Raw genomic sequence first — 23,422 nt, forward strand, 5'->3', positions numbered from 1 at the left:
ATTGAAATCAGTGTTACTTGAGAAGATGAGAGCAAAAGTAATCCGAAGCAATCCGAGCAACTTTCCCTCGCGGTGATTAGAACTTCAGGGTGAACGGTGATGGAAATTGCTCTCCAGGTTAATTTTTCTAGAAATTACAATTTTCGTGCAAGTATCCCGTACTGAACGAATACATAATCTATATAACAATTAGTTTAACGAAATTACAATATTAATAACGTTATGAAATTATTATAATGCAAGATCTCCTTTGTTCAACTGTAACCCTGAAACCATCTAACATTACAAATGTTTAATAAAATATAATTTTTGAGTGTTCAATATAATACAATACTAAGAAGCAGAAATACTTTTTGTGTATCTTAGGTCCTAAGAGATTGTGGAAGGCAACTAGAGAGTTGATATTTTCTTAACTCTTTATCTAACCTACAAATTTTTGGCAGATTACATTGCAAATACTTCATATAAGTTCGAGAAAATTTTATGAAGTAAAAGCTGGATGAATTAGGTTTTATGTTGTTTGAAGGTTGAGATAGCTAGTTAGAGGTGAAATGTTATAAGACCTTAACGTAGAAGTTTCTGTAAATGACACTGTAGATTCCCTACTCAGGCCAAAGATAATATTATAAAACATAACGCTAAAACTATCTGCCTTTACCAATTTTTAATAAATTTTAGTTTTTGAGCCTTAGATACAATGCTGAGAAGCAGAAGTACCTTTTACTTAGGGGGTTATGGGAAGCAACTGGAGGATAATTCTTTTTCTAATCTACTAATTATAGGTAAATCCCATTACAAATACTTCATTTGGGTTTGAGAAGATGTTATGAAGCGAAAGCTGGGTCAATTAGGTTTCATTTTGCTTACGGGATGAGGAGGCTAGTTAAAAGTTATAAATAACCTAGTTTTTTGTAAATCGTACTGTAGATTTCTTGTTTGAACCGGAGACGATATTGCAAAACAAAAGGTGGATAAAACTAAGATGAAACCACCTAAAGGCATATGTGAATCATATAGAAGGAACATACTTCCTTAACCAACTACCTAACCTAAAATGCTTTTTAGAAACTGCATTCCAAATGGTTTACATTGATTGATGTTAGAAAATAACAGCTGAACGAATTAGGTATTATATTACTTAGGTGCTGTGTAGACTAGTCAGAGACTTTTAACCTAGAACCTTCTAGTAAAATGCACTGTAAATCCTTCATTTGCCTTCATTACACTGAGGCTTTGTAACATCTTAAGGTATTGAAATGGGCATTTTCGTAGCCTATCCTAAAAACTTTCAACGAACAAAATTGTAAATTATTTGTTTGTGTCCGAAGACACATTAAGAAGCAGAAGGTGGATAAATGATAGTTTGTCCGTCTTAGAGGATTGCGGAAGCCAGTTGGGGATCGGACATTTTCGGTGTTCGGTGTAAACATTTCGTCAGGCGAGTCCGTGAGCTTATGGACCGAACATTAGGAATTCTGGTGCGGTAGGAACATCGGGTTCACGGCGTGTTTGCTCGTTCGATTAACCCCTGCGATTGTGACTCGCTGTGATTTCCTCCTTCTGGGCCGGTTAACCGAGAATTTCGCGCAGTTGTCGGCCCGCCCTAAGGGCATACGCGATCTGGCAACCCGATGGCCAGGGCAACAAAAATAATCCACCGAAAATACTGTCATAGAATTCTCGCAATATCCGATCGAGGTTGTTTATATCTAAAATAGAAAAATAGCAACGATCGCGGGATAATCTAATTATTCCGATGGCATCGATGCGACTCTTCGATCTCGTTTCGACGAGACGTTCATAAAAGATAACGGGCGGGCCGACGCGGCGGTTGCCAGCGGTGGTAACTCATTGACAGCGTCACCGTCACGGTTGCGGTCAGACGCGAGAGAGTGGATACAGAGTTAATGAGATCCTGTCCGAACGATTTATTCGTCGCGGCACCGGACAGGCGCGTCCGATCCGCATCTCTTAATCAAGATTTCGAGCTGCAGCACGACGCATACACCGACCCGAACTTATTTGGCTAATTGAAGAAGGCGATCTTGCCAGTGATGGCTCGGCAGCATCCCATCCCCATTACCATCGCCATCCCCCGTTCCATCCGGACGTTAATCCCATTACACCGCGTCTGATTTGATTGTCTTCGGCGAATCGTTGATCGCCGCGATCCCGTTGTTCTTTCGCCTCGAACAACCGAGAGCCAACAGATAATCATCGAAATTGCACGGACGCTTGGCCCTCGCTGGATCCGCCACACGGACACATCTGGAATTTTACCCGCGAATCTGCTCGTCTTAACGACGAAATTATTCCTCGAATTGGCCACCCTTGAATTTGGTTAGTTAATTTAATTTCAACCATGGAACAACACCCTTCCATTTTTCGGTATAAGTGACATCGTGGGGTTGCAAGTGACTCGAACTAAAATCTCAATAATCGAAATATTATTTGCTATTTTCGAAATATAACATATAAAGCGTGACATCAATTAGGAGGGGACAAAGCTCGATGTTATATTATTTATTAACACGTTGCAGGCGTATTAAAAATACTGCGGGGTCACCGGCAAACCCACGTGGTCGTTATAGGGTTCAGTACACTCAATTGTTTTAGTAAATCGAAATATGTCGCTTGTTAAAGTCGTATTTCCCGCCAAGATGGCAGGTATCGTGACGCGATCTATCATGGAGTTTAAAACGTCCCTATGAAGAAAACCAAGCGCGACCTTGAGAGCCCCGAACCACCGATCCGCCTAGAGGAGAAAAGTTACTATCGAATAACGAGCCAGCCAACTTTTCGTCAAACTTTTCCCTGCCCGCATAGTTGCGAACCGGTAATATTTATTACAGACGCCGTAGATCACCGTGTAGATCTAAGATTTTTCTGAACTTAGAACGAATAGGATCATCGATAGTTTAGTATACCGAATCATTCTTTCTTGATTTATTTAACCACTAACACATTACAACTTTGAGTACATTTCCGCAATTTTGAGGGTGCCAAGTGCCAACTGTAACATCTACATAACACTGCGTGACGCGACAAAATTAATGTAACATAACTTCAATACAATAATGGTAGACTCAAGGAATTGACATAGGATTTGCAGTGCTTTGCAAGGAACTGTTAAACAGTTTCAAAATGAGATATTCTGCCATCACTTTGAAGTTGAAGTACCAAATATAATGAAGCATTTTGTAGTTAAGCAAAAACAATGTGACATAATCTCAATGAAATATCAGTAACTACGTTCCAGAGATTAATTTCTAATGTGACAATTTTTTAAATAATTTTTAGCGGATCACCGACAGCAAGCAGTTTTAAATCGTACTATTCTTCCGCCATTTTAAGGATCATTGCCAACTGTAACATTTATAAAGCATTGCACGATCTGCTTATATAATAAAGAATTCACAGTCTTCGATTTTCATGATTAACCAAATCATTTAACCCTCGTAGAACAAACGTAAATCGCTCGATAAAAGAAAATCACACTTTTAAAAACGTTTATCTTTGATTTTAACATAGCTACAACCGAGCTACAGTTTCCACAGGGTCCGTCCTCAGAGAATTAAATAACTTATACCTTAACAATCCCAGATTATTCGAAAGACACTGATATTAATACTAAACATACGGAGCTGTAAAAACGACTGTAAAAATTGCTCCATGAGAATCGCGAGATCGAATTTATTCAAATTTTTCTTAATTTTTATAGCAGCGCATGCCTCGATAAAGAAATATATTCAACAATTTTTAATGGAAGCAGCTTTGTAACCTACATAATAATTATATAATAATAAGTTAAGTGTTATAACAATAAGTTAAATAATAACAAATATAAATAGATAGATCATATAACGATAACTTACATAATAATTAATTCATAAATAATTACGAAATAAAAAATGGTGAAACCGGTACTTTGACAGATGGCTTTAATGTTAAGATTAGAAGATCACTTAAATCATTTCCACCCTGAAAATAGCAGAAACGAAAGCTGAACGAACGGTCGAACGAAGTCATTAAGAAAACTGTTCCAGAACCAAAGACGGTTTCATTCTCGTCTACACCGAGCAGCGAGACCACCTACAACAAAATGCCCAATCGCCCAGCGAGGTTGTAACAAAGTGGCGAACGGCGGCGGCGCGGGGATCGGAGGGTTCCGGCCGGGATCGAGCAATTTAGAAACAGACAAGCTTGCCGGAGTCCCGGAAAATCAACACGGGAGCTTCTTTTTCCCGATGGAATACGGTTGCGCTGAACCGTCATGAGAAACGAGAGGTCAACTCGGAAGAGGGGGACGAAGACCCGCCTGATGAAGGGTCTCCGACGTCGAGGTGGTCGTCGTCGTCGTCGTCGAGGGGGTTGGCACGACAAAGAAGAAAAACAGCAGCGAATCGAGGCGGAAAGAATCCGGAAATTGAAGGTGAAAATAAGCCATTCGAACGGGCAGGAGCGGCAGAAAGAAAGAGAGGAAAGTGTTTTTAGGAGAATTTGTCAAGACTTTTTCAAGTGGCGGGAAAACGTCGTGGAACATTTATTTTGTTCTCTTCCACTGTTGGATCTTTGAAGCCACTGGAATCTATCGATAGAAAACCTGGAAAAATGAAACAGCTTTTAGAACTTTTTGAATGCAGGTAATTGGATCTGTGGTTTTCTAGTTTGCCACCAGATGGATGATTGTATAACGTCTTTCTCGCAAATTATAGATAAGTCAATACTATGACCGACCTCAATTGTTCTTGTAAGGTTTCTATGTCGAATGCTGCACGTGCGATTTATGAGACACAGCGACGCCATAAGATCTCCACCTTACTTTTCAAGGTCCTTTAAATGTACCGTCCTGAATCGTTTCCTACAATATCCAGACGTTTTGAGACTAGGTCTGCTAGATATGAGACAGATATAGCGCCACTTAGATGAAAGACAAAACATTTCAAAGAATCCTCTATACAGTAGTATACATATAGATATACTGTATACTCTATAGCTATATGTACTGTTTTGAATCGTTCGTATAATTAAAAGTAGTAAGTAGTAAGTTTCCCATGTCTAACAAAATGTAGCATATTAAATAGTATCCATTGCAATCTTAATCATGAGAACGATTGTTGAAGTTTCATCGTTTATCTGTATTATCTGCATCATATAAGACACATGAATGTTGTGAGAATTAAGTTAATAAAGTTATCTCTTAAAGTTTTACGTTTTATCTAAACACCTCACTAACACCTTTATAAATCTAAAACCTTCATACAATCCTGCTTGTAACGCCTCTACACCCTAAAACTGTGTTAACTATTAGGTCTAGCCATAAATGACTTATCTGCGAACCTAAAAATTGATTTCCTTTTTCTTATTTATGTACCCCTTGTGTCTTTGTATCCTTTTCATTTCCTTATCTATCTAATGAAAGTAAAACAAGTTTATACCTAATCTAACAGACAAATGGCAAACCTAGCTCCCTTTACCTGAAGGATGGACCTCCAGCCTCCATAATGACCGGACGTTAACATCGCAACTAGAGCAATAATCCAATTGTTCTCCAAGAAATATTAAAGTACTTGAACCTTCAACGCTGTTTAGCATTCGGATTAGTGACGTTTCGATAAATAAAAGTCGTCACGGAACAGAATGTTTTCAGCGTAACTCGAAGGAAAAGGGGAGCAGTATCGCGGGGGGCGGGCAGAGAGCAGTTAAAGAAAGTTTCCCGGGCGTGAACGGCAGCAATTGCTTCTGGTTGCCTCGCTTCTGGATGTTCGCAGCCCGAGGCGGCGCTTGGCGTCGTTCACGTTCACGCGGATGATACCCAGCAGGACAGTTTTTAATCACCGTAAGTGGATCTACATAGAGTTCGCAATTACCAGGGCACACTCCGGGCATGGGCCCCTTGTGTATCAGCCCACCCTCGGCCCGAACACCGACGGCACGAATGTTTTCCCCATTTCTACCCTTCGTGCGAGCTTCCGACGACGACGTCGGCTACGGCAGCCCCTTCTCTTCGTCTCTCTTCAGCCTGCCAGGGAAGTGTTATTGCCCATTCTGCCGCCCCTCTTTCCGAACTCTTCTTTATTTATCATTTATCTTTAAGCGTCGGGAAACCTCTCTGCATCCCCCGCCAACCCATACCTTCGTTTTCGCTCCTTCAAGCTGCGCTGCTTTTTAATATTTATCGTCTTCTACCAGCTGCATTGTTCTTGTAACTAAAGCGACGGCTGGACAGCTCGTCTTTATGCAAAATAAAGGTGGAACAGTATAATATAATATATTGTAATATAATATAATATAAAATTTTTTATAACGTAGCACAGCAGTGCATATCAAAAAATATACCGTCAACATCGTACCCTTCAATTTGCATTTGGATAATAGGATTTAATGAACAAAGTTTAATAATTCAGTACTTAAAAATACTTTGAACGAAAAAGAAACATGAATCAAAATATTCCGAACTCTGAACAGATCGAAATTATGCTAACACATTTCTTTATATCAACAAAAATAACGAAGATATTTCAATGGGCAAGATAAAATAAACAACGCCCTGAACATTATTTATTCTATCACTGTACAAGAAATATTAATAATGTTTACACTTTATTTATAAAATTACTGATTTCGTCATCTAAAAACTGTTTCAAATTAGGACCATTATACATGAATTCGATTTCGTAACCATATAAGTAAGCGAAAGGTACCGTTCGTGACATACACGCAACGAACAACTTTTGATAAATTGTTTAGAATTCATGAGAAACCTAAAAAGTACTTTACCGACATTATCCTATTAATACAATATCAAATGTTTCATTGAAAATTTGTTGATAATCCTTTGTCACAGTATTGCGATTATCGTTCAAATAAATGAAAATTACGGTATTCCGGACAACTTCGGTAATTAGGACCCTTACCCTAGGATCCATCCGAATATTCCAAGGAGATCCTTAACCTCCAAAGTAGCTGATTACCCCCATGTCGAATTAATCGGGATCGTGCCACTTCTTTCAAATTGAACAGAGACACCCCACCGACCCAAAGTGTTGATCCACCACGGTGGCTGAGCAACCGCCACTCGGCCCGACTCCCTATCCCCCACCCCCCATAACCCCCATAGGATGGTGCGCTTTTATTCCTGACGGTGGATCTCTCGTCGATAACACCCGGGGTGCAGTCTGCCGCGTGGCGACACGTTTCGCTGTACTGAGTCACATGTCATTCCGTATGAATTACAACTCCATTAACAGTCCGGGCAACCTGCGAGCATGCATAATGCCAGCAACGGTGGCCAAGATGTTGATTTATGGGGGAGAGCAGCGTCTTTCGTCAGAGGGAAGCTCCAAGCCAAATTGATTAAGTTTTTCCTGCTCCGTGAACCACGAGAGCAGCTATTCTGCATCCTTCTTTTCATTTCCAGTTGATTTCATTGGTCGGTGCTACAATTTGTTTAGTCCCAGGGATTTGGATGAAGTGGGGCAGACGAGTCTATGGGGTTGATACAAGTCAGGTGGATTGAACATTGATAATGTTTCCAGTTGTTCTACTAAGGATATTTCTGACCCGGTTGCTAAATTATTCTTAATTTTATTGCTTTCCCGCCATCTCGGTGTTTTATAGTGCAAACAATTGTTGACACGTTTATATGTGTCCTTTGTCTCTCCAAAATGTCTTTCTAATTCTATAAAAATATCAGCCTAATTGTGACGCTTAGAAATCAGCGTATAGTTTAGCAAAACAGATGATATAACCTTCAATTCTGATTACTTTCATCGTTCCGTTACGAACAGAAGTTTATTTAAGTTCATGAATATCAAATTCATACGTTCTCCCGCTATTTCGTGAGTTTCTAATTCTCTACGAAGGAATATAAACAACACAACCTAAAAAACATTTCCGTAGACTCAAGAAAGATGCTATAATAATTACGATTTCGATAAGGTGAATCGAGATGGGGAGGAGAGTAAAGTTTCAACGGGCATTACACGTCTCGGATTATCCCGTAACCATGAATGTAAATTCCGTAACGCGCGCGTGATAATTAGGCACGAAGTTTCTATCAATTTTCTAGTAGTTTGCGGCGTCATGGGACGACCGCCATTTCCAAGGAGGTTCACCTTGACGAAGGAGGGTTGTCCTTTGTCAGATCGAATCTTCCCTAACTCGTATGCCGAGGTCCACTACCAAAATGTCTTGGAACATACTCGCATTACGTTATCGGAGACCGGTACCCTCATTAAAAAATCATGCTTAGACGAGATCAATGATTCACGAAGGCCATCGCGTTTTAATCCCATCAATTGCGATTAGTTCATTTAATAATTGTTCTGAAAATTCTAGGACGCCATTTGGTACTTCAAATTCTTCGAATGGTGGGGATATATTTAAATTTTGAATGGTTCATTGAACTTTTCTAATGAAGGGGGGATATTTAAATTAAAAATGATTTAACTAGATTTAACTGATTTTACTAGATTTTCCAAATGTCGAGGAGGTGTTTAAAATTATGTAGTTGTTAGAAAAGTAGCCTGATTGAATTTTACAAACTGATAGTGTTTTGAAAGTGTTACAGTTGATACTTCAATCTCAACTTTAGAAATGATTTAGTAATTGAGTGACTACTGTCCTGGATATGATAATTGACTCCTAAAATGTACTACTATTTTTTAGAGGTTATGTTATATATTTTATAAAGTTATGTAAAGGTTTATAAATATTACAGTTGGTATTTCAAACTGGTGTAATGGCGGGAAGATTTCACACTTCATTACCAATTAGTAATTGCAAACATAATGTAATGGATTGAGCAATAAATTCCTAGATTATACTGGTGCTTTTCAGAAGTTAAGTTATCCATCTTATCAAGTTATATAGGATTTTATAAACATTACAGCTGCTACTGCAAAGTCATATAATAGTTGAAGAATTTCCCAGTTTAAAATAGTTTAGTAATTGAGAAGCTACTGTCACGAGTTTGACAATTAATGCCTAAACCGTGTTAATGTTCTTTAGAGATTGTGTTAGTTATTTCAAAGAGTTATATAGGGTTTTGTAGAGATTACAGTTGATACTATAACATCATATAATGGCGAGAAAAATCTCTCAGTTTGTAGTGACTTAATAATCGAGTAACAACTGCCATGAATTCGGTAATTATCTCCTAACTTGTACTACAATCTTTTACAGGTTATGTTATATATTTTATAAAGTTATATACAGTTTTATAAACATTACAGTTGGTATCCCAATCTCATGTAATGGCGAGAAGATTTCACAATTTAACACGATTCAGTAATTACAATCATACTGCAATGGATTGAACAGTAAATTTCTACATTATACCGATGTCTTTTAAAGGTTATGTCACGTATTTCTCAAGCTCACCAAATGCGGTAAAAGTGTTAAAATTTCGAACGATGCGACAACAAATCCAACCGAAAGGGGCCAAGAACAATAAAAATGTCCGTGTTCTGAACGAACGTGATTAACGATTCTTCCGTTCGATCGATTAAGACGGCAATTAAGGCGGCATTAATAAAACAGCGTCCCAGTAATGAAGAATACATACTTCCGAAATTACCTGATGAATCTGCCCGCCGACGTTCATTCAAGTAATCGGCGTGTGCAATCGGTCCGGCGGCCAGGGAAGACGCAATAAATTTAATCTCGACGGGTCTACTATACCCCGCGACGTTATAGTCGAGATTAATTATAACCGGGTCGTGATTGGCAATTACGATTATTATTACACGAGACTTCCCGGGGATCGAGTGGAACGGTCGACGTTCTGCCCGCCCATCGAGATCTCTCTCGACTATTTTTGGATCCGTTAGACACTGTCCTCCGGTTCGTCGCCGGAAGCCAACCTGTCATGATCCATGCATGAAGTTTACGAGGAGTCTGAGGTACAGAGGCAGATAGGGGGGCGGGAGGAGGTCGAGGGGGAGAGTCATTCACCTTGAATCCATTTGTCTCGAGTGCCGAGGATTTTTCGTTCCATTCATCGGGCGATCAATTATTTCATTGATATCCGCTTCGGACGCTCCGACGGCCGGACAAAATGGCGGCGGGGAAGATTTAAGTATCGGCGGTACGGCCGCGTTTACATGTCCACTACTGGATGCCGTATTTCCCTCGGAGTTCTGAATTGTTATCGTCCAGGTTTACTCGTCCTTTGTTACGAGTATACTGGATGCATTATTTTTTTTACGATTTTTAAAAAATTCGCGATGATGTTTTGGATATTATTAGTCAGTTTTTTTTTCAATTTCTTCGCATTGGTAATAAAGTAAGTGAATCGGGAGTTGTTTATGCTAGTTGTAAATCTATTGGAAATTCTTTGTCATCTACTTGCTCGTTAGAATCTCAAAAACAGAAGCACCAAGGTCCACCATGTTATTAACAACATTTTCCGAGCATCCTCGTGTAAATAGTCAAGTAATAAAATTCAATGTCATACCAATAAATAACAGAACTAACGAATCGTCGTTATCATTCATTTACTAGCTGCGATGTTGGAAAAACAAATTATTTTATGCAGTGGTTAACGTTAATTCTGGTTGATCTAATTAACACAAAACGATGATGATTCTAATTACCCTGAATTACAAAATTAACTCTGGACGATGGAGGTAAACAATTTTAAGCATCTTGAGTTATAAAAGTAGCACGAGGCGATGCAGACAAATATTTCTGATTATTAGAATTAAGTAATTATTAAATAATGAAAGGTATAGCACAGAAACGATAAAATTAAATTCTATTATCGTCTCGCCTAATAAAATTAACATGGAACAATGAATGTAAGCAAGTGTAATCCTCCTGAATTACAATAAGTGAACACAAAACGATGGCGACAAACAATTCGTATAATTCCGAATTATAAAAATTCGAATCATCTAGGTTCTGAGCTGTAAAAGTGCCACGAGGCGATGCATGTTTATTAGAATTAATTTTTGAATAATTAAAGTATAACGCAGAAACGATCGAAACAGATGTTTCCGTTCATCCAAAATAATAAATTGAACTTTTCGACGAGGAATCGATGAGGAGCCAAACCTCGTCGAATACGTCCAAGAGGATGCACTGATTCGATCATAAGTTTCTCATGTCCGATCGTTTCCGCGGCCAAGATCATCCGGCGTGAATCTGCCGCGTTCCCGCGCAAGAAGTTCAAGTTAATCCGTCAGAGACGTTGGACGGCGTAATCCATCAGCCAGCGACTTCCACGTAACCGTGAAAACGAAAATGGGAGCCCGGTAATGCGATTACAGTGCCGGCGAGGCGGCCCTGATCCGCCATTGCCTCTGTCCCTCTCCGTTCCCGAGCCTCCATTTTGTCCGTCGCCGGAGGGAGGACCTCCGCGAGGTTAAAACCGAAAGGAAGAAACCAGTCCCGTGTCCGAGCACTCTGTGTTTATCCCTACGATTTTTTCGTTCAACGATTTTTAACGCTAATTTCACGGGAGACCGATTAACAAATTATTCAATTAGCGATTGCTGCGATTGCAAACAATAAATTTATTACTCGAGGCAAACGTTATACATTTAAGATTAAGATAAATATTTATATTTCTCAACTGAAATCGAACATTTTTTAACGGGAAATTTTTTCCTGCCATTACATGACTTTGAAGTACCATCTGCATTGTTTATAAGACACTATGCAAGTTTATAAAATGGATAAGTTAATCTTTCAAAACCGGTAATAGAATGTAGGAATTAATTGTAGAATTTATTGTAGTACTTTTTTAATTATTAAATCATTGTAAACTAGAGGGATTTTCTTGATATTTCATGAGTTTGAAGTACTAACTATAATGTTTGCAAAACACTACAAAATCGTGTAAAATGGATAACATAACCTCTAAAAAACAGTAGCACAATATAGGAAATAATCGTCGAATTTATTACAGTATCTTTTCAACTGTTATGTTATTTTAAACTGGAATATTTGCCCGCCATTATATAGCTTTGTAGTACCAACTGTAATATCTACAAAAACCCTATATATAACTTTATAGGATAGATAACGAAATCTCTAAATAAACACTAATATAATTTACGAATTTATTGTTCAATTCATTATAATACGTGTGCAATCGCTGATTCGTTTTGAATTGTGAAATCTTCCCGCCATTTTACGACTGTGAAATACCAACTGTAATGTTTACGAAACTCTGTATAACTTTATATAATATATACCATAACCTCTATAAAATAGTAGCGCAATTTGAAATTGATTGTCTAATCTATGACAGCAGTCTTTCAATTACTAAATCATTTTAAACTGACAAATTCTCCCGCCAGTGTGTGAGTTAAAGAAACAACTGTAACGCTTTCAAAACACTATGTATTTTTATAGAATAATCGACTTAAATATAACTCTAATAAGCGACTCTAACATAACATTAGGATAGTTTAGAATTCTATTACGAAATTTATTAGACCACTACCAACATCAACTGCAACTTTTAATAAATACAGGCAATAATAATACAGAGCAATGATTAATTCAAGATTCCTAAACTGATTGACAAATCAAAAGCAATTAAAAAGGCTGTCAGTTAGGTAATTAGTAAATATAAGTCACTTATTATTCTTTCTTTCACATTTTTAGAGGACCATTTTTTAAAGCACCTTCGTTTAGAACTGATAAATTAAACAACCAAAATAAGATCCTGGATCAATCATAGATAAATTCCAGTTAAATCATTAAATAAAATAATAAATATAATAAAGAATATAAAATAAATTAGTGCTTAATAAAATACTTAATACAAATCAAATTCAATCTTAATAAAAATAATCTAATTTCAAGGACGCTAAAAAATTCGTACAAATTCCTAGATCTGTTTTCAGTTTCCCACCCGCCATATCGTACAGACAAATGAGACAAACTGACCTTTCAAAATTGAAAACGGACCTAAATTCATTGTCGTATAACTCCCTTTTATGGAACTATGAGAGTTTGCGACGACAGATTGGAGATCCGTTCGAATGACGTTGTATAATCGAATAATGTTTGTACTCACTTGGACCCTGGCTTCCGTTAAGTCGATCTTCATAGCAATTTCTTCTCTGGTGTAAATGTCTGGATAATGAGTCTCCTGGAAGGCACGCTCTAGTTCTTTCAGCTGGGCTGAGGTGAACGTTGTCCGTATCCGACGCTGTTTCCTCTTCTCCGCTAAACCGTCGTGCCCGGAATACGCTTTGTACCCTAACCCACCTGCAAATTCACGCGAAAGTGTCAGTACCAATGTACCAAAGAAATAAAGTGTATGTAGAATGTACCTACAGAAACTGCGATAAATTCTGGAAATATAATCTACGATTACGAGCGTCAAAAAAGGGAACAGTGTTTCTACCTGCCCATTCAGTTAATGAAATAAAGCAGGTTTTTTTATTACATCTTAAATTTTGGTATGACATCAAAATTATTCTAGCTTGAAGCGGTCTCGTGTAGCTTGATTTCGAGATCAATCACGTTCAAAAATCCCAGGGGGATGATATTTTAATAATCGATACGAAGTCGCTTCTACAGATTCTGCAAGTAACCTGTCTAGACAATTTTTCCGATTTTGGCAACGGGAAAATTCGATTTTCCCAAATGATCTAAAATTTTCATTGGAACCAGAATTACCTTATCTTAAAGTGGATTCTTTAAGCTTCCTTTTGGAATTAATAAAATTAAAAAAATGCAACGCGACGGTATTTTGAAATCGATCTGAATCACCCCCGATATTTTGCAAGCAATCTCTCTAGGTATTTTTCTTGAGTTCGGAAAATTCGATTTTTCTAAATGATAGCAAACTTTCGTTCAAACTAAAATTAGATCATCGTAAAGAGGATTTTTCAAGCTTTTGTTTGAGATGAATAAAGTTTATCAATCCCCATGAGAAGACATGTTAAAATTGTTCCGAAGATACCTTTCAATATTGAATCATTCTTTTTTAAAATCTAGATTTAGATTTTTGAAATTTTTCGACGCGATATTAAATTGTTTTCCAAACAAAAATCACTCTATCTGAAAATAGGCCCTTTAACTTTTAATTTAAATTCATGAAACATAGGAATATTCCACAAGAAAACAGTCTTCCATTGAATTCTATGATTGATTGAGTTACCATATAAGATTTCAGAAGGGACGTTCATAGATAATATTTCCGTGACAGAGAATGGTAAAAGTCGATTTTACGACATCACTTCAAATTTTCATTGAAACCTAAATGATTTCATCTTAGAATCGGCTCTTCCAACTTCAATTAGAACCGAATAAAATGAAAAAATGTCTACGAGAAGACATTTTAAGATCGGTATGAAGTTAGCCATCCAGATTTCAGAAGTTTCCAATTCAGATTTTGTTTCCAGGCACGTAAATGAAAGAAGTCAATTTTCCGGCATGAACTCGAATTTTTAGTGAAACCGAAATAATTTCATCTGAAAGTTGACTCCTTTACCTTTCATTTAAGTCAAATAAAATTGCAAAATTCCCACGGGAACGGTTATACTAATATTTTCCTCAACTAGGGTACTGGAGCAGCTTACTGTCGTTTCACTCTGTACCTTTGGTCTGTTTTTGGGCATAATAAAATTTCTTGAATAAACTATATTAAATTTTTCTATTATACTTTTTGTTCTCTTTTTATAAATATTTATTATTACTTGTCTACACTAAATATTTCATATCTTACATTTAAATATTTTAATTTGAACATTTGGATATTTCATATTTTAACATCTATAAATAACTATTATTACTTATCTTATATTATTTATCTACCATAACATTATCATCAATGACGAGACACTCGGTTTTGTTTATTTTTTGGTAAAAAGCCCACAGTAAGCGACTCCGCTACTCTAACCACCATTAAATCGAAAGATCAAACCAGTGTTTTCCATACAACAATTCCATACAACCGCTAAAATGTAGCGACTTCTGGAAACACGCAGAATCTAGTAACATCCGGTAAAATACAACGACACCTGGAAACATCCATAATTATCCAAAAAACCTAGCACCGAGAATCGGAGCCAAACTATTATTTCGCCTGCAATTCCAACATGGCGGAAGAGTGTGCGACCGATGGGCCAGCAACGATCTACGTACAGGATGACCCGAGCGAAGAAGAACGATCCTCGAGCACGGCGGCAATTTCTATGGTTCCGGGGTGTTCCCGAAAATCTCTGTCGGATTGCACCCCGTTGCACCGGCTGCATACCTGGCGGACTTATAGATTATAGAATCTAGGTGAGGACGGTCGGGTGTGCACCGAGGAACGTAACCATAGCAATGAGTGACTGAGAGAGGGTTGCCGAGGGCGGCTTATGGAGGGTTACAGGAGGGAAAGAGTGCGGCGCACGGTTTCGAACAGATAAAGAGAATAGGAACGATCGTTGAAGAGAGCCAGCCGGAGAGGGAAACGAACGAGCAAATGAGCGGCCGAAAGAGTGACAAAGAGAGCAACCGGTGGAGTGGGCAGCGAGGCGGGAGGGCCGGGAAGGGAGGACGAGACACATCCATTGATTTTCAGTGCCATCTTGTCGTCGTTTCTCGAGGAAACAGCGGCGGCCAGGCGATCCAGCAAGGAGACGACTCCGGGTCCCAGCAACTTTCCCCTGGGAAAAAAGAAGGACCACCCTCCCTTTTCGCCAGGGGAAGACGATCCACTTCGCTCTGCCCGCCCACTACTCGCCGACACCCCTACGTCTCCTTTCGCGAAGCTAACAATCGATTTTGGTTTTATAAATTCGACTTTCGAGCGAGTTCGACTATCTGTCGGGGCTGGCTAGTTCCGGGACAGTTTCGAGTTCGAGCGATTAGGGTTGGATCTTAGGCCAGTTATGGCGGGTATGATGGTTCAATGTCAAGGCAACTGTCTATAGAATTCACCGAGATCAGAGGTTTTTATGTAGCATGGCGGCAATAGTTGGAATTGGTCGGTGCTCGGCGAAGCTTGTTAAATAGGGGTGGTTTTTCATGGATCTTTTCGAATTATAGTGTTTATAGGCGATTTTCTCAGCGTTCATGACAATTGACGAGTTTTGTGTACGCCCACCAATCAGAAGGCTATTCTAAAATAAATATAATATTTTATATAGGGTTATCCAAATTGAATATCACATCTTTATATTGAAATAAGACGCAGACTATTTGAGATATTTATTATTTATTTTATTAATATATATAGTATATATAATAAAATAATATAAAGTCAATTGTATAACATTAATTGTTCAGATGGCCCCCATTTTGTTTTTCACAAGCCTGACTGGGTTAACCCGATTTTTCGTTAAATTATTACATAATTAGGATTTCATTTCTATAATATATAGTTGAACATATAAAAATTTCTATAATTTTTCTATAATATCCCTGTAATACCACTGTTTAGCTCATCAGTCGTTTGTGATTTATTAATATAAACTCCACTGTTTAAAATATAACATAAAAAAATCTAACGGAGTTCCAATAATTTGTACTAGTTACTGCATAGTGTAGCGTTCATGATAATTTGTGAATGATTAATGATGACGTTTATGCAATATGACAAACAACAATTAAACCGTTTAACAGTGTCATCCTTTGAAAGGTGTGACATTTAATTTCGATAACCCCATATAAATATAGTAAATTAATACGGACTAAGATAAAATAATAAAAATACAGTAGTTTATGTAGTGTTACAGTATAAATCAAAATAAGTCCACATATTGCATTTATTCACTAAGAATGGCGATTCACTGGAATCTTGATTTCTTTTGAACTAGAGTGAATGATAGCGATCTTCTAAGTACTTATGGCAAATGCAAAGCTTAGTATACATATATCTACCAATCAGAATAACACACTGAAATTATAATGGTTTATGCAGTATGGCCGTAGAAATAAAAACAAGTCCAAGATCAACTGCCTGTTAGAGTTGGTTAGTTTCGGGGTTTGTTTCGAGTTTGAGCGATTGGGGTTGGGTCTTCAGCCGATTATGGCGGGTGGAATGGTTCAACGTCGAAGCAACAGTGGAAAGAATTCGGTGAGACCAGAAATATTTGAACAATATGGTAGCAGCAATTGAAAATGTTTAATGTTGGACTAAGTATATTAAATGAGGATGTCTTTTCAGGCTATTTTGAGATTGGAGTGATTGCAAGCGATTTTCTGGGTGACTATGGTACACAATACCTTCAACATAGAGTTACTAATCTACTATAATATAATACTACAATAAATACCGTGAAACGGTAGTATTTTATGTACTACGACAAATGAAACCAAAATAAATCCATATTTAATTGAATTCTTTGGCTAGAGGCAGCTTTTTTGGCGCGTCTTCAAGTAGAGTGATTAGGGGCAATTTGATTGGTACTTATGACAAATTGTACGTTCAGTATACAGTGAACAATCACAAGATTTCTATCTCAATAGTTACTTTTTATGAGCTATGTTACCATAAATAAAGTCTAATTTTGTTTGCGTTCATTTGCTAAAGGTGGCTTCTGATGGTCCATTCTTCATTCGTGTGATTAGTAGCGGTTTACTGGTTGCTTATGCCAAATATATACATTCAGCGTACATTTACTAGTCAGTACAATTAAACAAAATTATAGTGTTTTAGGCAATGTGATAGCAAAAATCAAAACAAAACCGAAATGAAAATGATACACATCAATTGTATAAAACGTGAAGTGAAATCGAAACGTGTTCTTTTTTTTTAAGAATTTCAGTAAATTGAAAATAATATAACAATCTTTATAAATTCTTTTCTATTCTGTAATTTCTTCTACTCATTTTTAACGCAAACGCATAAAATCCGCAGTCTACATACAGAATTGTCGAAAGAAGGGATGCAATCTGTAATTCTTATCTAATACGTACTTCTTACACTGTTGCACTGTTCGAAATGACATAATTCGACGATAGGAACGTCTCCTGTTGGAATAAATCAACGGGGTCTGCGGTTAAAAATAATTGAAGCTGACGGGAAAAGGCAACTGTTCTTGGCGTCGATAACACACGATATAGAATATGAAATTTAATTCGTTCGTTGCGGTATCGATGAAATAAGAATAGAAAAGTTAAGATTTATGACGGTAATTGCTATTTCAACCCCTGCGCGCTTTGCCGGCTCCGACCAAATTCGGAACGCTCAATATGTCAGCAGAAAAATGAATTTTTGAACGTGAACGAATTATTTAATAAGCCAATGAAAGCAGCAGTCAACGTACGATCCTAGAGCGCATAGAATCGCAACGTTCCGGCGACTTTCCAACGCTGCTTTGACAACCGACGTTTTCTTTTTCATTAACAAGGATATTCGTTAAGAAATTTCGTTGCTAAAGAAACTTTATCGCATTTTTTCTTCTGGCGAATTGCTAACCTTTTCAATTGTTCTGCGTTTGGTTTTTGGTTTACGAGGGCAAATAATTCCATGTCACATATACATATACAAAAGTCACTCACAATGGGGAAATGATGAGTTTCTCGAGTCATTTGAAGTCACTTTTTCCTTGGCGCAAATGCAATCCGCGGCTTTGTTTACGAGTTATTAGCGAGAAACAGTGACCAATGAGAGACGCGATCAGCTGGCGCGTGGTAACCGTGCTCGCCTTTCATTGGTTACTAGTTTTTGTTAATAACTTGTTAACGATGCCTCGGAGAAATGTTTGTGAAGGAAAAAGTTACTCCGAACGACAAGGTGCATAATAATATTAACCATTATTCGAATTGTTTCGAACAGATAAATATACATATATCTGAAATTATTATTCGAATGAATTCTTTTTAGTCGAATATTTTATTCGAATACTTATTATTCATTATTCTTAACAAGTTATGCTATCCGTCTAGACGAATAATTTTTCATTTTTTATTTAACTAATTAATTTTAACAGGGATTGTAAAGTTATTCGAATAAATTATTTGAATCGAGATTGTCAAATTATTCGAATAATGCCAATGCCAATCTCTGTGGATTTTAATTATTACTTCAGTTGTTAACTCGAAATCCGAATTGTATCTCCGACTTACGGTATATCCATTTTATATGTATAACACAGCGTACTTTACACATATGAAATTGAATTTTGCGATCCATGCAACAAGTTTTGGAAGATTTTTTTGACAAAGTATCTGCCAGCAACTCGGTGCAGATTTCGCCAAAATTGTGATTCCGCTGTGCAAAGTTAAATTAATATTCGACTGCGGAAGTTTATGTAAATGCATATTGTACAAAAATGAACCGAATAGATGAGACTGGAATATATGTTTCATCGTTAGTAAACTGCGGAAGTTTATGCAAATGCATATTTTAGACAAGTGAACTGGATTTGTAAAAGTTAACAAACAGCATCCTATTTTTTATTGTCATTTCAAACAATTTCAAAATTAAAGAAAAGGTACTTTAGCCATTGCATAGTATAATAATCTCTCTAGCATTAAACAAGAATTCAAGTCATGTTATAGAGTTTTAAAAAAGTTATACCGTTTTAAAAACTGGCCAAGTATACAGAGTGATCCAGGTATTTTCCATAAAACGATAGCAATATATTCTAAGAGCGAAAATAGTAACAAAAAAGTGTCATACAAACATACAATAGGATCACGAGTACATGATTAAAAAACTACCAGAAAAATACGAAATGAAAGCGGATTGTTTGGAAATATTTATTTATATATCGCTGCTCTAGTTCGATAGTGAGAGGTGTTTAAATAACGAAGTTTGAAGAAAAAAGCATTTAAAATTTTATTTGCTCAATAATAATTTGGTTTTCGAAGATAATAAAATATTATTTCCACTGAGCATATATTGAACAAAGTAAAAGAAAACAGATGTAAACATGAACTAGTATAGACAAAACAAAGTCTCCATAAGCATAGATATTTTAATATCTCAATATTTAACACTACTTATTATATATCTCCAAATCATGTTTTTTCAAATATCTCAATACCGAATGTCGCTCGAACGAATTAGTAAACAATCCTTACACCTCCAAGTGAATAAATAAAAAAAAAACACCCTCAACATATTTCTACGTCTAACGAGAATCAGCCCATTATTATCTCGCATTCCCTCACAATTATTTACTAAAGCATATTTGTGCCTGAAATTATATAACATTTTTTCTCATTTTCTCTCGTAGAATACACTCATACCATTCCGCCAAAAGAAGACCTGTTACACCCTGTATAGTCACCCCCGCTGTATCACGCATATTCCAGCATCTGCATTATATAACCTTCGTTGTTCACTAGTTATCGTAAGCGCATAAACATCCGCGGTCTACTCGTTATGCATATTTACCGAACAATCGGCAGACAAACTCACTCTGCAGATTGATGGCGGACGGGAAGATCGCATGCCGGTGCACCTCTTGCGACCTGGCGGCCATCACGGAGCACGGGGTAGCGTGGGCCCCGTGGTGCGCGTGGGCATGAGAGTGTCCGGTGTGGTGGGCCCCGAGCGGCGCTGCGGCTCCGGTGCTCGCGGCGCCGGTGTTCCCCGGATACCCGGCAGCCCTCGCGGCAGTGTATCGGTACGCGGCCTGACTCATCTGGGAGCAGGAACTCAGGTCGCCGTAGCCGCATTGCATCTCGCTGGCGGCCAGAGCGCAGCTGGAGGCCTCGAAGCCGGCGGCCGCGGCGGCCGCCGCTTGGTTCAAGTACGAGTAATCCATCGTGTTCACTGTTCTACGAGTTCACTAGCTAATTCAAGCTCACGAGGACAACAGTCGCGGCTCACCTGGACCACTCATTGAACTTTCCACTGGGGGTCTCTTTACCGTAACAATCTCCGGCGCGATTTCGGGGTCTTGCACGAGCGTAGACGTGTCCGGTAGCTTCGACGTCCCAGAAGCTGATCCTTGCGGAGTTAGGTTACGGTCCGCGATCGGCGTTGTTTACAGAAGCTTCCGGAGACTGATATCGGAAGACCCGTTGTTGTCCAATCTTAGCCGGGTCAGCGCCGGATTCTTGAAAATTGCATACGGTCTTCGGGGTAGCGGACGGATCGGATGAAGCCCGTGGTCCCGCCTGGCGGGGCCCGTGGCGGTCGGGCCCTGGGCGGCACGCGTGTTTCTTTCGCTCCGAGTCTGGCCGAGTCTGGGAAGCCGGAGAGAGAGGAGAGCTCTGGCGTCGCGTAATTCTATGGTCGAGCAGCGGCGCAGGGACGGGCGGCGGCAGCCACCGACCGCCTCGATAGCGGCTTATGACAGCGTAATCGGATCAGCGATATCAAATTATTGCGATTATACCGCGGATAGAAAGAAGTTTTTCGGCCCGGTTAAGAGAGCCCGAGACGACCGACTGGTGGGTCTCCTCAAAATCAAATGATAAGCTTAATTCAATAACCCGGGAGAGAGAGGGTGCAGCGGAGGGGGCGTGGTCCGACCCTGCGTCGCCGTGGGAGGGGTGCGACTACCGGCCGGAGCAACGCTGGCTCGCATTCGCTGTGGACTATCCCCGCTCCGTCGGCCTAACGGTTCGCAGACGTCGGAAACGACCACGCCCAATGGTGATCCCCGCTACCCGACGAACGCTACCCCCACCGTCCGACGAAGCTCTCTCCCCCAAGAGCCATCAGACCGAATGAACGCTATCATTCGATGATGCCTGCCCCTCTACCGGTCTCGATTTTACGATCGATTCCGAGGCAGGACGCTTCCCCGCGCTGCCGCCGGCCGGACAGCACACCAGAACCACGCTTCCCAAAGCGATGCCTCGAGTAACCCTCGACCGTTGTTTACGCCGACGCTACGTTTCTCTGATGATGCTCCTCGCCGGGAGATACAATGGGAGCTCTGCCCGAGCCGTCTCTGGACGACCTGACACGACCATGTCAGACGTCGTTAATATGATTAGATAGCAGACGAGCCGCTGTCATGCCGGTAGAGATCTACGCGGGATAACTGCCGCCGCAGTTTAACAGGTTGATATGCGCTGTTTAGGTTATTACTACCTGCACGGTTTTATTTCGGCGTTGACGCGTCACCGGGAACGGGAATGTCGGGATACACTTGGCTGCTGTTTTATATCGCGGTAGGTGGAAGCTTGTGGAAACTGTGGAAATTTATCGGGGTTGCGACGAATTTACAGTAGTCAATGATTTGCGAGCCATTGTCGTGTCTTATTGTTTAATACCAAATTTGTTTGTATTGATTTACGAAACTGGAATAATTGCGAGATGGAAATTTGCAGTTGCCAATGATAGAAGCAGGTAGAAAACCAATAATCAATTGGAGCTGATTATATTCTGTACTATTAGCCGATATTAAATGTATTTGTATTGATTTATAAAAATGTAATACGTATGTTGAGGGAACTGAGAGGTAACAAAAAATTGCAGCTGTGTTTATTCCGACTTATTATTTAGTATTATATGTTCTTTATATCGATTTATAAAGTTATGAAAATTGGCAATATTGCAGACAATTTACAGTAGCCACTATTTGCAAATAGAATTGTTAATAAGCATCACAGCTGTATGAAATATGTGTTTCTATTTAACATCAGATTTTGTTTCAAATAAATTTGTTTATACTGTTATAAGAAACTATAAAAGATCATAGAAAATTATGAACGTCCAATATTTGTCGAAAGGAAATCTGAACTCAATAAAAGATTGCAGTTGTATATGTTTTACATGTTATTATATAATATCAGATTTGTTTCTATTACATTTACAAGATTCTAAAATCTTTGTCGATATTTGCAGTAAGCAATGCTTGCAAAAAAAGAAATCGGAATATTATCGAATAATGTTGTCTTATTGTCGAGCATCGATATTCTGTTTACGTTAATTGCTGAAATTTACAAAAATTATTGGAAAAATGCAGTTTAAATTTGCAGTTAAGCACGGAAAAAGAACCCAAAGGTTAACAAAATGTTTCGTCTTATTTAATATCGAGCTCGTCGGACAGGATTCCCGTAATTATCGAATAGGTCTGATCGAATTTAAATCGGTTCTACTAACTCGATTCCGAGTCAGATTCATTTGGTCTGCATTTTCAAGCCGAAAACGCGATAGTCTAATAACATTATGCTTTCTATAAATACGAATTTCTATTCGAAGTAACCGGATACAGCCGCCCGTGGAAACTCCGCCGTGAAACTCGGAAGCAAGCTCAAATTGGATTCGCGTTTACATGAATGTTTAAATTGTTTTTGTGTCCTGAATCCACTGTTAAAGTGGATTTTACGAATTACCGATGCAAATTAGTAATCCGCGGTTCGGGTACAATTTTTCCGTTTATTTCTGGGGGGATCAAAAATGTACTCGTTCTTACGTAACGTCAGCCATTTCACCCTTACATCTCGAGCTATTTCTACAGTCGAGCACTGTGCCGTGAAGTGTTTTATTCGACTTTGTATCTTATGTAAAAACTTCATTTATTATGCATTGCATTATATAGTTCTCCGAAGATTT

The 23,422-nt window shown here is 38.6% G+C and overlaps 1 protein-coding gene across 1 annotated transcript in view; it reads right to left on the reverse strand.

Moving 5' to 3' along the window:
• LOC144472551 (uncharacterized) overlaps nucleotides 1-20,675 on the reverse strand; it is a 26,598-nt gene extending 5,923 nt beyond the window's left edge. Inside the window, exons 1-2 of the mRNA XM_078185749.1 lie at nucleotides 20,327-20,675; nucleotides 13,034-13,227 (exon numbers count right to left, since the gene is read on the reverse strand). Of these exons, the coding sequence (XP_078041875.1) occupies nucleotides 13,034-13,227; nucleotides 20,327-20,675 (543 nt within the window). The remainder of the gene's footprint in view (nucleotides 1-13,033; nucleotides 13,228-20,326) is intronic.
• Between the last annotated feature and the right edge of the window lie 2,747 nt (nucleotides 20,676-23,422).

This window comes from Augochlora pura, chromosome 7 (assembly GCF_028453695.1).
Source record: "Augochlora pura isolate Apur16 chromosome 7, APUR_v2.2.1, whole genome shotgun sequence".
NCBI lineage: Eukaryota > Metazoa > Arthropoda > Insecta > Hymenoptera > Halictidae > Augochlora > Augochlora pura.